The sequence below is a fragment of the Canis aureus genome, chromosome 32 (assembly GCF_053574225.1).
Source record: "Canis aureus isolate CA01 chromosome 32, VMU_Caureus_v.1.0, whole genome shotgun sequence".
Taxonomy (NCBI): domain Eukaryota; kingdom Metazoa; phylum Chordata; class Mammalia; order Carnivora; family Canidae; genus Canis; species Canis aureus.
The window spans coordinates 27,039,673-27,056,933 of NC_135642.1; the positions used below are offsets into that span (position 1 = coordinate 27,039,673).

The 17,261-nt window shown below is 35.6% G+C and overlaps 1 protein-coding gene across 9 annotated transcripts in view; it reads left to right on the top strand.

Annotated features, from left to right (window-relative positions):
* Positions 1–17,261, top strand: part of TCF12 (transcription factor 12) — a 371,870-nt gene that overhangs the window by 163,111 nt on the left and 191,498 nt on the right. For all 9 annotated transcript variants that reach the window (XM_077881227.1, XM_077881229.1, XM_077881231.1 and 6 more), the window contains one exon: positions 16,000–16,102. In XM_077881227.1, coding sequence (XP_077737353.1) covers positions 16,000–16,102 — 103 coding nt within the window. The remainder of the gene's footprint in view (positions 1–15,999; positions 16,103–17,261) is intronic.

The following is a 17,261-nucleotide window of genomic DNA, read 5'->3' on the forward strand; positions in this document are numbered from 1 at the left end:
AATGTGTTCCTCAAACGGGTAAATAAGTACTCCCCCAGGGGTCATTCCTCAGCAGTATGTTAAAGTTGCTCAGAGGCCTTCCTGGTTAGGCAACTTGATGGAGGAGATAGCTTCACATACTGATAGGTAAAAGACAGGGTGGCAAACATGCAGAAATGAGTGATGGATATTTTGTTACAAAAGGGCCATGAAAATGGGAGGGGTAATATATATTTTGAGTTTAATTCCTTTGATGTTCTTAGCAATAAAGACTAACCTAGAAAAGTTTCTTTAAAACATCTTTGAAATATTTTTTTTTTTAAGATTTTATTTATTTATTCATGATAGTCACAGAGAGAGAGAGAGAGAGAGGCAGAGACACAGGCAGAGAGAGAAGCGGGCTCCATGCAGGGAGCCCGATGTGGGATTCGATCCCGGGTCTCCAGGATCGCGCCCTGGGCCAAAGGCAGGCGCCAAACCACTGCGCCACCCAGGGATCCCAACATCTTTGAAATATTAACATATTGCTGGGAAGGTGTGATACTAAAGCTGCAAGTGTGGGTATTTACAATTAATTTTTAAAAATGTTTTCTTAAACTAAAAAAAGTAGAAGCTTTCTCAAAAATATTTTAAGTGCTTTTACAAATTTAAAAATTTTGAAAGCTAAAAATTCTGAAAGCTTTTTTTGTTTGTTTGTTTTGTTTTTTAGTTTTGTTAAAAAAAAATTCCGACAATTCAGGAAACAGGGATTCAGGAGTGGTGGTGATGCAAAAGGGGGAAGCCATGGGTTGGGGGGTGGGGGTGGTCAGGGGTAGGTGGCAGTAGTGTCTCCTTCACCCCATGCCTACTGTCGTCTTTGGAATTGTACAAAATCCAAGAAAATCTTGATGAACTCTTTTACTAACCTACTTGTTTAATATAGAAGTTTCTGCTAAGGACCATTTTTAGTTTTCAGAAGCCCGTTTATCATTAAAAAGTCATCTCTAAAAGATAAGATATATTTACACAGAGTAGCTCCACCTACCTCTCCTATCTGATGGTGATGCTTTTCTGTCTTTCAAGGGAAGAACTTTTCAGCTGCTGAGAACTCTCCAAGAGAAACTATGTATCAGGAATCAGGGACACTTTCTTTGGTATTAGGTAGAAGTAGTTTTCTTTCTTTGTTGGAATACCTATATGTCACCTGTAGTATTTTAGCTAGGTGACACTAGGGGTTCCAGAGACCTAGAAACTAAAGAAGGGGATAATGGATGTTTCTCTTACAAGTCCTTTTGCATTCAATTGCTATGTTTGGGTAGCTTCAGTGCTGCAAAACAAGTCACCAGTTCCCAAAGGAAGATTGGGTGCCTCCTCTGACTCTCTTTCTCTGGGTAGGCCTCAAGCTGAAGTTGGATTTAAGACTCTGACTCTAAAGATTCTTATCTCTGTAGGAACGATATTTTTTATTTTTTATTGTTTTGTAATTTTCAGTGTCCTTCAGATACTCCCTTTGTTTATTGGAATAGAGTTACGTACCCTTTCTCGGGTGCCCCCCGCATTGTAACAAATATTGATTATTATAATTGCCATGTCATTATCATAAACTCCATCTTACATGGGCACTCAACTTCTAGTCCTAATGTTGTATGAATTTGGAATTTGCTTCATACACCACGAAAAGTTCATTGAGTCTTCTGTTTACATTCTCTGCAGGAACTGTCTCATTATCACAGAAGGTTGCTGTAGTTTATTCCCACCTTGAGCAAGGGAAATGTTCTGCAGGAGGAATGAATGAATAATGAATGAATGCACTTGATATCCACTTACCAAAGGAAATGTTTCCATTTCCCATTTTGTTTGCTTTTTTTCCCGTCAGAATCCACAGGTTCAAAAATTTCTCAAAACTCTCATGACTATCTCCATTATTTGAAATACCACTTGCTAATGGGGTGGTTTAAAAACTTTTTGTTGCTGTTTTGTTGCATTTTCCTGGCTTATTTCCTTTGTCACCTGTGAATTACCATTTGAACAAATACACTGTTCATTTTATGTCTCTAGCCTGTCATTGAGCCATTTAATTCACCATAATTCTAGGGAGGAACAGTTATTACTAGAGAGGTAGCATTGCATGGTGGGCTCTGGAGTCAGATTGCTTGGATTCAGATTCATCCTGCTATTACTTACTGATGGATATCATGTGAATTATGTGAATCTTCTGCACTCATTTTCTTATCTATGTAATGGGAATAATAGTTCATGGGATTGTGAGGATTCATGATGTTGTAAGAATTAAGTGAGTAGAGTCCTTAACTCATGTTCTCACAAAGCATATCATCAAACGTATGCCGTTGCTATTATTGTTGGCACAGAAGACCTTATTATATAGATTGAGTGAAGACTTCATGTACATTCCTAGAAGGAATCCCTGATCTTTCATCTATGGCTTACTTACTTTCACCTTCCAGGAGTTAAATCAAAGCCATGGATTTACCCACCCATATGAGCTGGTTATCAAAAGAACATTCTTTTACAATTATACTTTTAGGGATCCCTGGGTGGCACAGCGGTTTGGCGCCTGCCTTTGGCCCAGGGCGCGATCCTGGAGACCCGGGATCGAATCCCATGTCGGGCTCCTGGTGCATGGAGCCTGCTTCTCCCTCTGCCTATGTCTCTGCCTCTCTCTCTCTCTCTGTGCCTATCATAAAAAAAAAATTAAAAAAAATTATACTTTTAATTTGGGCTTACCCTTAAAGATGAGTGGCTTTATTCATAGGAGCAAGAAGAGGCAGTATAAATGGCTGGAAGATGGTGAGTATCACCATGGCTGACAAGAGAATCCAAAAGTATTGTCCTCTGAATATTACTAGGATGTATATTACTGTTTTAATTATGAACTGTGAACTGTTATGCCTGTGGGGTCAGAATCTAACAATCAGCATCAGTCAACACTGTTACCAGTGGCTATAATAGCCTATATAACACTAATCCTCAAGACCAGATACTGGCAACAAACTAAAAATACTATTGTATTTCTGTCATATTTTGTTTAATCCACACCTGGAGTAATGGATGCAGTTTTATTTATAGAACCTTAGGGTAAACTAAGGAGCCTGGAGAAGATTAACTCATTTAGTAGATGTGGTCTTGAATATTTATTATGGCAAAGGACTGCCTTTTAACCCAGGTCAGACTCTTAGATAAGAAAAAGACTACATAAGGGTTAAATGAATTGATCAGGAAATGTAATCGTGATTGCTTTGCTTTTTACCATCTGGAAAGTGCATCACAAATTACATACAACTTATAAGTGGACTTAGGAAGCTATCTTTCATAAGTTGGGTCTGTCTGTATGGCTCAGAAACTTTCTGATTCAGTATGAAATATGAGACTTTTTTTCTTAAATGATAGTAATTTCTATCCTACAGAACAGGTCAGCAGTGTCTAGTAACTTTGAAGTGCATACTCTAACCTAGAAATTCCTAGAGAAATTTTCCTAGAGAAAATTTCACATAAATTCTCATGTGTGTGCAAGAAGACATATTACTAGTGTTTATATATAGCGGCCTTGTTTGTAATAGGGGAAAATGGGAAACAAGCTAAATGTCATTGAAAGGGAAATGGATAGATAAATTGTGGTATGTTTATAAGTAGAATATTATATAGTAGTGACATGTATATACTAGTGCTACACTTTTTCAACATGTTGTCAATTTCATATATTGAATGTTAAGTGAGTAAAGGAAAAGGATACTCTTTAGATAACATTTTAAAAGATGCAGAATGTGCTATGTATTATTTTAGTTAGGGAGTGTGCATATGTAATAGAAGTATAATAAAATAATGCATGAAAGCAATAAAAAGACAAATTTAGGGTATTGTTTACTTCAGAGGGGAATTTGAGAGGATTCCATAGGGATTTAAGCTATATTGGCAATGTTTTATTTGTTGAATGATGGATATATAGTTATTACATACATTTTTATATGTGTAAACTAGTTAGAAACATGTAAAAATTGGGGACAAAATGTCAAAATTTTCCTGGTTTTGCATTTCAGTTGAGGTAAAATAGGAATCTTTTTTTTCCTGCTTAGCTGATGTTATTTCTGTATACTTAACCAATTTTCTACAATGATAGTATGGTATTTTAATCATGTTAGAAGAAAAACTGTGAGAAACTTTTTTCAAAAGCAGTAAATGGTTTTCATAGAAATTTTAGAAAATCTAGACAAAATTTAAAACTCTTAGTACTTACAATTTTTAGTCCTTATTATATAAGGACTAAAGCTTATATAGGTTATAAGCTTATATAGGTTATATAGGTTATATAGGTTAAATATTAGCTTATAAGCTTATATAGGTTATAATAAGCTTATATAGCTTAAATATTATTCTATATACTATAATATATAATAAGCTTATATAGGTTATAAATTATAATAAGCTTATATAGATTAAATATTATTCTATATACTAATTGTTTTTTGCTTTTATTTTTTCTCACCTAATATAAAATAAATATTCAGCAAAATTTAACAGATGTAACTGGCTATGAAAATATGTTATTGTACTGAATGCAAGAACATTTGTTTTGCTCATTGGCAGGTATCCTTTCTTCTTGCAATTATTTATCACTTATTAATGTAAGGGTTATTATAACTATGTTATTTGTTCCTAGGTTTGGTTTATTTGAGTTGATTTCACAAATAGTAAATATTTTAAAAATATTTATTGAACAGTAATTATATGCTTTGTCTTAATCTGTTGACATACAGTAGTAGAAGATAGAGGCTTTAAAATATGTAAAATCTGAGGCTGCTTTTGTGTTGGAGTGCCATTTTAACTTTCTCTTTTATCTAATTTTCCTGGTTGCATATAGTATGTGAAAGGGATAGTGGAAGAATCAGTTTAAGAATGTGAGCTCTTTAGAACTTAATGAGGTGCTAGTGGTAGTAGGAAAAACAATAGGAGCTAATATTATTTTACCATGTACCAGGCTCCATGACTTATGAGATAATATAGACTAGTTCTTCCCAAACTTTAATTTGCATATGAATCTTCCGAAGTTCTTTTAAAAATGTAGATTCTGATTCTTTAGGTCTTAGATGCACTCAGAGGTTCTGCACTCATCAATTTCTGCAATTGATGCATTGTTAGTTTCAAGTATATAACATAACGGTTCCAAGTATGTATATTGCAAAATGATCACCCCATGAAGTGTAGTTAACAATACATAGTTATACGGTTATTTTTCTTGTGAGAATTTTTAAGAGCCACTCTAAACAACTTTCAAATGTACAAATACAGTATGATTAACCATAGTCACAATGCTGTATACTAAATTCTCAGGACTTATTTTATACTGGAAGATTGTACTTTTTGATCTCCTTCACCCAGTTTTTCCATATCCTGGTCTCTGCTTCAGGCAACCACCAATCTTTTCTCTTTAATTATGAACTTGGATTTTGTTTTAAGATTACACATCAGTGAGATCATACAGTATTTGTCTTTCTCTGTTTAACTTATTTTACTTAGCATAATGCCCTCAAGGTCTATCTCTGTTGTTGCAAATGGCAAATTTTTTTCCTTGTTGCAACTAAATAATACTGTATTGTGCTTGTGCGTGCACATGTGTGTATGTGTATGTGTACTCTTCCATTTCTTTTTTCTTCCATCAGTGGACACTTAGGTTGCTTCCATGTCTTGGCTGTTATAAAGCTGCAGTGAACATGGGGGTGTGTGTGCATATATCTTTTTAAATTAGTGTTTTTGTTTTCTTCAAATAAATACTCAGAAGTAGGATTGGCTGGATCATGTGGTATTTCTATGTATAATTTTTTGAGGAACCTCCATACTATTTTCCATAGTGGTATGCCATTTCACATTCCTACCAGAAGTGCATGAGGTTTAACCTTTTCTCCACATCCTCACTAACACTTGTTATTTCTTATCTTTCTGATCATAGCCATTTTGAAGGTATGAGGTGATGATACCCTGTTATGATTCTGATTTGCATTTCCCTGTTTGGTGCTGTTGAGCACCATTTCATGTAGCTCCTGGTATGTCTGCTTTGGAAAAAATGTATATTCAGATCTTTGCCTACCTTTTAATCAGATTTAATGGGGATTTTTTTCGTATTGAGTTGTATGAGCTTTTGTTTTTGCTCTTTTAAAAGATTTTATTATTTATTAGAGAGAGAAAGCACAAGCAAGAGGAGGGGCAAAAGGAGAGGGAGAAGCAGACTCCCCCCTGAACAGGGATCCTGATGCAGGGATCCAGCATGGCTGGATCCTGGGACTCTGGGGATCATGACCTGAGCCAAAGGCAGACACTTAATGGACCTAGCCACCCAAGTGCCCCCTTTCTTGTTTTTTATTGAAATATAGTTGATGTAAAATGTTGCATAGTTTCCAGGTATACAACATAGTGATTTGACAAGTTTGTATGTTATGCTGTGCTTACAAAGATAGCTACTATCTGTCACAATAAAGGAGTTATAGGAATTCTTTATGTATTTTGGATTTTAACCCCTTATCAGATACATGATTCACAGGTATTTTCTTATATCCCATATGTTGCCTTTTCATTTTGTTGATGGTTTCCTTTGCTGTGCAGAACCTTTTTATTTGATGTAGCCTATTTTTGCTTTCTGTTGCCTTTGCTTTTGATGCCAACCTTCCCCCCCAAAAAAAAAATCATCACCAAGAATGATATCAAGGAGTACCTGTTTATGTTTTCTCCTAAGAGTTTTATGGATTTAGGTCTTATGTTCTTTACTCTATTTTGAGTTAACTTTGTAATCTTTTTTTTGTTTCTTGCCTTTTTTCCCCCTAGAGAGAGCATGAGTGGGTGGGGAAGGGCAGAGGGAGAAAGAGAGGGAGATTCTTAAGCAGGCTTCACACTGAGCGTGGAGCTCAGTCCCGTGACCCTGAGATCATGACCTGATCCAAAATCAAGAATCAAACACCACCTGAGCCACGCAGATACCCCAATTTTGTAATCTTTTAATAAGCCTTTTATAGCGGTGCCTGGGTGGCTCAGTCGGTTAAGCATCTGCCTTCAGCTCAAGTCATGATCCCAGGATCGGGAGATCGAGCCCTACATAGGGCTCCCTGCTCTGTGGGGAGTGTGCTTCTCCCTCTGCCCCTCCCGTAACTCTTGTATGCGTATGTGCATGCTGCTCTCTCTGAAATAAATAAATAAAATCTTACCCAAAAAAACAAAAAAACATTTTATAGGTATAAACTTAGGATGTTAGTTTAGGCATAAACTAAGCAGGTGTCTTAAATATTTTCCTAATTGAGTTTACTTTTCACTGTTTTTCAAATTTTTGCCCTGCATGGAGCATCTGTTTCTGAACTGGAAGGAACTTATTAGCCTCTGTAAGTTTTGCCAGTTAGTGAGAAGCAGCCGAAATCTAAACATTAGAAACCATCAACAGAATAGTATGCTTCTTGTCTGAAGTTACTGGGGAGAACCACGTAGTAGGTAGAGCTAAAACTAAAAAGAGAATTGAGTGGGACCTCCTCCATATAAGTATTTTCCTGTATTCTTACAAACTTCAGTCCTTCTGGTGCTGCTTATTTATAATCACACAAACTAATATAGCAGCATAATTCTTAATTTACATTTTTTTCTTGAACTTTATTATAGAAAATACAGTATAGATGGGTTAATATATTTTAATAAACTATTTTATGTCCTTTTGTACTTGTAGTTCAAGGTATTCTTTACCTTTTGTTTCGTGTGTTAATGGATTTATGATTTTGATAGCCATTGCTGGAGAAATTAACTTTCAAAATCTGTAAGGAGAATGGTAGTTGGGAATTTAGAATTGAAAAACCTAGAAGATGGAGACCTACAATATGGAAAAATTTTGCCGTAATTAAGTCTCTTAAAAGCACCAAAAAGAGATGTGCTCATGTTTATTGAACTTAATTTCAAGGAATTAACAAGAACTTTAGGAGCAAGACTTATTTTGTATAACATATAATACTGCTACAGAATAGAGGGAAGCTTCTTATTAGAAGTTGATTCAGAGTTTGAGTCCACTTGTTTTGTAATCTTGAGTTCTCTAAGCTTTAATTTTTTAATATGTAAAATGAGAATCTTGGCCTCATAGTGTTAGTTTTAGAATCCTGTGAAGTGATTATGAGTATATGGCATTCTTACTAACCTCAGTGCTTCCAGTCCCTCACTTCCCAGTCTTTAGCAAGACATCCAGCTTCACTGGTGTTTATTCATCCATATGGTAGATAAAATGAATGTGGATTATATGGTCTATTAGGACTCTGAAACCCTGTATAACATCTAGATTTAGTGATAGATTTTTTTTGCTTTTCCCATTTTAATGTAATTTTTCCTGTGATGCTAGAGATATTTTGATTTCTCCACATAGAGACTGAACTTTGAACAGATGAAATGTAGAAACCTTACTGCTTATAAACTTTCAAACAGAACAAAGCTATAGGCCAGAGCAAGAGGACATCAACACTGCTTCTAAAAAGATGGCAGTAAGCAGTCACTTGGATAAATTTATGAACGTGAATGGGCTCAACTTAGAACTGAACCTGTGTCAACTTTTTTTAGGTGATCCTCTGGGATCTCACATTCAAAAGTAATTTATGTCCTTGTACTAAGCAGTGTTTCATGTATCCATCATATTTTTGAAGAATCCTTTTCACCTCTAAAATATTTTGATTTTTCCCTCTTCTCCCACCCGTGATAATTCACCTTTACTGTTCAGTCCAGGGTTAAAGTAATTGTATGAAATCACTTCTTAGCCTTCATAAATAAAAAGCTACCTTTTTATTAGGGCGCCTTGCTGGCTCAGCAGGAAGAGCATGAGACTCTTGATCTCAGGGTCATGAGTTCGAGCCCCACTTTGGGAGTAGAGAATACTGAAAAAAAACTTTAAAAAGTTACCCGGAGGGACACCTGGGTAGCTCAGCAGTTGAGCATCTGCCTTCGGCTCCAGGTGTGATCTGGTCCAAGGATCAAATCCCACATCTGGCTCCATGCGAGGAGCCTGCTTCTCCCTCTTTCTGTGTCTCTGCTTCTCCCTCTGTGTCTCTCGTGAATAAATAAATATAATCTTAAAAAAAAGTTACCTGGAGAGGTTATTCATCCTCAAGAAAAACATAAACACATGGGGCATCTGGGTGGCTCAGTTGGTTAACCATCCAACTCTTGATTTCAGCTCATTTTATGATTTCAGGGTAGTGCACTCAAGCCCCACATCAGTCTCTGTGCTGTACATGGGGCGGGACTGCTCAGGATTCTCTCTCTCCCTCTCCTTCTGCCCATTGCCCTCACACTCTCTCCTCTCTCATAAAAAAATAGAAAAAAAAAAACCTTAAACATTTAATACACACAAAATTCAGTGCTGGTCTCTTTTGGAGTTGTAAAGAGAAATAAAACATTCTTCCCTTTAGGAAGACAAAACCAATTTCTCTGTTAAGAAAATTTGTTATATATTAGCATCTGACCTGTTAAAGAATAACAGAACCTTAACATTGAATTTTAAGTGGCTTTTTCATATGTAAGCCTGATTAAGCATTCATTTTTCATTTATTCATTAAACTAATAAATTTTATTAGTTACATACTATGTCCCATTAATCCACTTGTCACTAATGATAGAGTGACATGATATAGATACAGTCCCTGTTTTCAGATAACAGACTACTGTGGTCAAGTCCACTCACTTGTCTTTTTCATGTGTGTATTTTAACTGAGAGACAGTCACATTCAAGGATTTGCTTTTCAAAGGTATAACATTCTTTATCCAGACATTTATTTTGGTAATTTATCATAGGGGTAAATAAAGAAATACAATAAGTCACTTTTTTTTCTTTTAAATTTCATTTGTTATTTCTACTTATTTTTATTTCCACTTCACCTCTCTTTGAGAGTGACCACCCATTTGTATCCAGGTTTGTCCAAAGTTTTTTTTTCTTTTTTTAAAGATTTTATTTATTTATTCTTGAGAGACACAGAGAGAGAGAGGCAAAGACACAGGTAGAGGGAGAAGCAGGGAGCCCGGTCTCCAGGATCATGCTCTGGGCACTAAACTGCTGAGCCACCTGGGCTGCCCTGTCCAAAGGCTTATGGCTGATTCTATTGACTTTGACCATGCAGAAGCTAGCGGCTTTCAATACCTGGTGTAAAATCTTGTGGCTCCTTGAATACCAAAAGTCTATGATTTCTCGTTCAACCCAGTTAAATAAGCTAGTACTTTATCAGCCTTCTTTCTGCTACTTATTGGGTGTTCTATAGAAAACCTGATTGAACCTTTATAATATCTAAACCCCTGCAGCATTATAAAGATTTAGCAGCTGAAATCTCCCATCTGTCATTTATTGAGCAACTGCTGTGTATGTGCCAGCTATTATTCTGAGGATGTAATTGTGAAAAAAGCAGATATAGCCTTTGTCTTCTTAAAATTTGTTTGACATGATTTCTAAGTGAGATGATAAAAATAATGACCAGCTTTTATTGTGTGCTTACTGTTTGCCAAGCACTTTTCCACTTGCTACATTGTATTAACTCGTTTAATCCTTACAATAACTTGTGAGGTGAAGATAGTATTTATTATTACTCCCAATTTTATAGATAATGAAACTGAGACAAGAAAGATTACTTTGCACCAAGTCACACAGCTACTATGTGTGGATGGAAAGATAGAATTCACATCTGCCGATCTGGCTCCAAAAATTCCACATTTATCCACTACACGGTACCGTGCAATTATAACAGATAATTATGGTATAATTTAAATGGATAATTAAATAGGTTATTTCAGTAAGTGTGAGCAATGATATAATGGAAATTCTCGCTGTTGTGGGAGCCTAGAGTGAATTCACTCAATTTGGTCTTATTAGGGTCCAGGAAAGAGGGGAAGCTTTTATAAAAAAGTAAATCTTGGGATCCCTGGGTGGCGCAGCGGTTTAGCGCCTGCCTTTGGCCCAGGGCGCGATCCTGGAGACCTGGGATCAAATCCCACGTCAGGCTCCCGGTGCATGGAGCCTGCTTCTCCCTCTGCCTGTGTCTCTGCCTCTCTCTCTCTCACTGTGTGCCTATCATAAATAAATAAAAATTAAAAAAAAAAAAGTAAATCTTCATTGAAATAGACTTTTCCTGCCCCACCCTTTTTAACTATTGAAAAGAATTGGAAAAAATAAATGTTTTTTTTTTTTTTTGGAAAGAATATTTTAAACTACAATTAGAGACTGGTTTTCATACAAAGAAATAGCATTATAGGTTTGAAACACCTTGAATCTGTTCTCAACCTGGGTGGGAAGATACTCTGGTGATTACACTTTATTTATTGGTTGGGTGAAAGTTATATTTTTGAGGAGACAAACCAGAATAGAGTATTAATTTACAAAATAATGCTTTTGTTTTGTTATTTGTGGTAGAAGAAAATATTTGACTTACATGCAGTTTAAATTAGTTTAAAAATGGTAGCAGATTTGATTAATTATTTCAGGTCTGTTGTCACATTAGAGCAGAGATTAACATTTCTGAATTCTAAATGCATTTTTATCAAACACGTTTCATAATATAAAGGTTTTGCAAAGTTTTATGCATTCAATTGAGGGTGTTTAGGATTTGCAAATCAAATTGTAATTTAGAGGTTTTTTAAAGTCTGAAGTTGAAGAGGTTTTGTAATCTGTATCAACCGATTTTGTCAGTTATTGATATTTTGAGTGCATTCCAATTTTTTTTTAAGATTATCATGTGAGAGAGAGAGAGCATGCTCAGGATGGGGCTCAGAGGGAGAGAGGGGAGAGAGCATTTCCAGCAGACTTCCTGCTGTGTGTGGAGCCAGACACAGTACTCACTCCCATGACCATGAGATCATGACCTGATCTGAAACCAAGAGTTGGATGCTTAACCAACTGACCCACCCAGGTGCCCATCCATTTTTATCATAAGACAAGAACAGTAATTTTTTTAAAAAACTTTATTTATTTATCATGAGAGACAGAGCAGCAGAGTCATAGACAGAGGGAGAAGCAGGCTCCTTGAAGTAAGCCTGATGCGGGACTGGATCCCAGGACCCTGGGATCACACCCTGAGCCAAAGGCAGATGCTCAACTGCTGATCCACCCAGGTGTCCCAAGAATAGTAATTTTTTAGGATACATTTGAAAATATTTTTTGATTGTTAGCATACTATTTGTCTAAAAAGCTATATGATAGATGATTCTAGTAATACTGTACCATCCTTCATAATGTAGTGTTCATTATCTTATGTATAGAAGCCTCGGTTTTACTAATGGTAATTTTCGTAGTAAATCCATTTTACAGAATTCAAGATCAGAATTAGGAGCCACAGAATGTCAGGTTTGACCATTTTTATTAGCATAGTAGTGCTTTATCAATTTAAAATATGCACCATGATCATTCTGTATTTAATGATCTTACTGGTTTATTTTCTTTTCATTCCAAAATTGAATATAGCATTCATTTATCAATACCATGGACTGATCTCCTTGGGCTCAATCTTAACGATTGCTTGTTTTATTTTTCTTTTCTTTTTAGTCTAACTCCTCCCTCAGGCCAGTCACCTTCCCCTTATTTTCTCTACTCTTTAATATTCTGGCTGGCCATTGCGTGATTTCGCTATCTTCCCTACTATCATTCTTTCGGCCCCATACTGTATTATGTTATGGCATTCTCTTGTCCTTTCTGTGAGCGTCCATCCTTATTGCCTAACTCTATGTGGTACTCAGGGAGTCTTCTTAAACCCCAGGTCAACTCAACTTCTTTCATTAAAGCTCTATTTGATATGTTGTCTACTTAAAACTGTATGAAAGAATATATATCTACATTACATAAAAACATTTTGTTACTCTAATTGCTTTAGATTTTTTTTTTTTTGCTTAACTGGGATTTCCCTCTAATTATTCTTACCTGGAAACTTCTAGTGTTTTAATGTGGTTCTACTTTGAAAGAGTGATAGTACTTGGCTATTGCTTTCCTAGCTTTGAATTTTTCCTCTCTATATGTGAAGGAGATTTTTTTTTCTTTTCAGATTATCTTGGTTCTTGCTTACTGGAAGAGTGGTCTGTGAACCAGTAGCATCACATCACCTTTATGTTAGAATCTCAGGCCCCACTCTCGACCCTATGCTTCTTAATCTGTATTGTAACATGATCTCTGGTCAGTTGATATGAATATTGATGTTTGCAAAATAGCATTGTTCTAGGTATCACCCAGCTAGTGGACGCATTAACATGCTGACAGAGAACTGTGTACTTTTCTAGAACTGATCTTAAACATGTGACCTGGGCAGCCCCGGTGGCGCAGCGGTTTAGTGCCGCCTGCAGCCCAGGGTGTGATCCTGGAGACTTGGGATGAGTCCCACGTCGGGTTCCCTGCATGGGGCCTGCTTCTCCCTCTGCCTGTGTCTCTGCCTCTCTCTCTTTCTGTGTGTCTCTCACGAATCTTAAAAAAAAAAAAAAAATATGACCTATAGTGATCCTATTTAAATGTTTGTAAATTACTTTGTAACTTTTCATCATGGTGCACTAAAAGTTGTATTCTGGTGGAAGCAGTGACAAGAATAATCACAAAACAGTAATTGGTTTGTCTTTCAAGTGAGTTCTTGGTGTATATTAGATCCAAAACCATGGCAGTCATTTATAAGACTTTTTTCTTTGTTCTGTCCTCTCATCAGTTTGCATCTGTGAATTAAGAACTATCTCTTTTTTGCCTCTTGGGCTATAACTTTTCAAGAAAGTTGTATGCATGAACATTTGAGTAGGGAAAAATATTCACATTTCTATTAAATTTTTAGTCTTCCAAGAGCAAAATTAGGCCTTACTGAAATTTTACATGTTGGTTTATCATATATGTATACAATTTATGAATAAATAGATAGGAATTAGTGACCCATATTCAAATCTTTCTTGTACGTGATGAAAAATAGTTTACAGAGACTACTTCTCTATAGTACAGTATGACAATCCCAGATTTCTGAGTAGACTGGGAAATAATCTTGTAGTAAATTCTGTACTATGTCCTGCAGTATGTGGATGTACATGGATAAGGGACAGTACTTATTATTATTGTATGATTGATGGTAAAATAATTTCTGTGTTCTTTGAGCACATGTTAATGGAGGTTTAGAGATAAATATGCTTTGTTAAGCTGTATTACATGTAATCTATGAAGTTAATATACTATGTGTGTATAATCATTTGTTGATACCCTAAAATTTAGATCTATATGTATATTGCTTTAGGAGATAGTTAAAAAGAAAACTTGAATGTTTTTATTTTTATGGTCAGGAAAGAAAAAAGTCCCTTTTTGATACTTAAAGAATGAGGAGGTTCTGAGAGCATACAAAATTAATCTTTTATTATTCTTTTGCATTTAAATGAAGTGTGGACAATGTGTCTCACCTACAAACACATTTCTGTTGGCATTTTCCTACAGTAATATCATTGTGTAATGATGTTAAGCTGTGTTTCAGTGAGTGTTTTAGAGATTTTAATGCTTTGCTTGGACTTTTACATACTTAAAAGTGACAGTAGGAAGAAGTGGTAGAGAGAAATACCCAGATGTCTGTGAGATAGTCCTAGGTCACTTAGCACTTCAAGAGTGTTAAGTTTTAAATAACAAAAAGTATACTCCAAAGAGTGACCTTAGCTAGGAGCCATTCTGTTCTGTGCATGTGGCTTGTCACCCATGAGACTTTGGTTGTGGTTACCAGAGGACACCCTTGTGGTCATAACCAAGTTGTAAATGTCACCAGGATTCTTCTTGAGTGTCTATCACAAGTGTATCAGTAATTCTAAAGTAGATAAAAATGAAACAAAGATTCGTTTGGGAGTTAGCACTCCCAGAAGATTAGTGTTAAAACAGAAGAGCAGAAGGAGTTGTGACATGCATCCGTAAGCAATTGTAGTGATTTGACAGTTAGTTAGCCCCCAGTTCTTAGCCCTGTGGTTGAGCTGACAGCATGCCTGAGAAGGTAGTGAGGCCTGTTCCAGCCCCATTAATGTCTTCTCGAATGGTAGCCTGCGGTCTGGGTAATAATAAATGTTCAGTGATTGATGATTTTATGGTCTCATGGGATCCTGGGTGATTTCTGGTTTCTGTGAGCCAAGGCACTTTGCTTTCCTCTTTGGGCCTCTAGGAAGTTTTTCTCATCTTTACTGAAATCATTTTAAGTTCACAGAAGAGTAGGTATCACCTGAGGTTTAATTATCCAGGATTCAAAGCCTTGTTCAAAAACAGTATGATTCTGTACTTAGTATGTGTAAAAGTGAGAACCAGAGCAGTTTTTAATCCACAGGGCTTTTGTAACATTTATTTGTTAACTTCAATATCTTTTTTCCTCCTTTGTTTTTTTTTTTTTTAAAAACATGTTTTAAGTTATGAAGAGAAATTTGGTAACAGCTGTGAAATAATAGCATTAGCTTTATTGTTTTTGTGTTGTGTGCAATTTCATTTTTAAGACTCAATTTTAATCCACTATTTTTAATGTTTTCCTTATTTTACATGGTTAAGTTTCTCTAGGAGTCTGTCTTATTATACTAGTATTAAAGGGAGTATAGAGAGATCTTTTTTGTTAAATATTTATTTGCCTCTTAGGAAAAGATTCATTTCTATTATATTGATTGTGGATTATTTTTAGTATTTTAAATAAAACTTGTAATTACCTAACTCTTAATTGGTAGGGTTTGGAGACAGAGAAAGGAGGGTAGAGATAAACATTTTCCTAATTTAGTACAACTTAAAAGTATATTTTCTTAGTTTATCCTTTTAAAAAAAATGACCTATAGAACTTTACTTTTCGATGTAAAGAGTTCATAGGGCTAATTTTCTTTAAGATCATTAAGAGACTACTTTAAAGCCTTAAAAGAAATAAAAGGAGCACTTCTGTTTAGTTTTTAAAGTAATGAACAAGGAACTTGGTTTGGAATGACCATTTGTAAGTCTGTATATTAATTAGATGAGTGTCATTATGCTCAATTAGCAAGACTGCCAAATAATCTCTTTAATACTCTGGTCTTTTTTCCCCCCCCTAGGGTTTTACAGACAGCCCTCATTACAGTGATCACTTGAACGACAGTCGATTAGGGGCCCATGAAGGCTTGTCCCCAACACCTTTCATGAACTCAAATCTGATGGGTAAGTTGGTAATTCTCTGCAAGTAGTCTTCACAAAGCCTCTTTGGTCAGGGACAGTTTTTATCCCTTTGTCCAAGAAATACACGTAAGTATCTAGAAGAAAGTTCCTGTGTTTCTGTGGGCATCCAGGCTTTCCTTGTCCAGCTCAGTTTAAGGAGCATTCAGAATATCATTGGTATCAAAAAAGAAAGCAGAAGTATATTAAAATTTGGCAATGTCTTTATGTTTTTTGCTTTCTGAGCAGAGAAGCATTTTGAGAGGTTTGTAATTTGGTATTTGTCTTAACAGTTGAATATATATGTGGCAATTAAAAATATGACAAAGCAGTGATTTTTAAGCAGATTTTACTTATTTTGGACAATATTTCTTTCAGCACTATTTGATTAAAACTTTTTTTTTTTATTAAAACAATAGTACATTTAGATGTTGGCAGCATTTGTTTTAAGCACTTGGGTTCGTATTGGGGATTTTGAATTTGTGTTCTGCAATAGTAAAGTTGTACTTTGAAGGCTACTACCTAAGCCTGATTGTTATATTTTGGCAAAATTTTTAAGGTAGCTTTTCTTTTTATTCCCGCCTACTCCCTGCAAAAACATTTTCCACTCTCTCCCTCCCTTCTTTCTCAGGTGAAGGTTTATAGCTGTTCAATCTGAAGTGATAAGCCCAAGCTTTTTTTTTTTTTTACTCTAGCTTGAATGCCACTCTTTTGTCGTTGTTAAAGCAATAATTTTACCTTTTTTGCAGAACCTAATTAAAAAGAATCTGTTTATAACATTATTTTTCCTTCTTACATGTGCTGGGCCTGAGCACATTAGAAAGCTTTGTTTAATCTGTTTAACTTGTTGTCAGTGGTGTCATGTAAATATGGAACTTTGTGTAATTGACATTGATTTCATTACTTACTCTATTTCTTAAGGACATGACCTATATTGTGATCTTGGAATTGTCCTTTTAAGACACAGCCATGCTAATCTAAGTGGATTACCCAAATCCAAAATCCTGGTGGTCTGCAATTTCTTTATAAATGGTTTTGCTTTGCACAGTCTTTGTTTAATTCCCTTATCCTTTATAAAGTGTTGCGGAGACAGTCTGATATTCTTGCGTGGATTTTGCCTAAAGCAGTTACCAGTTTAAAGTCAGAATCATTGAGTATGACACAA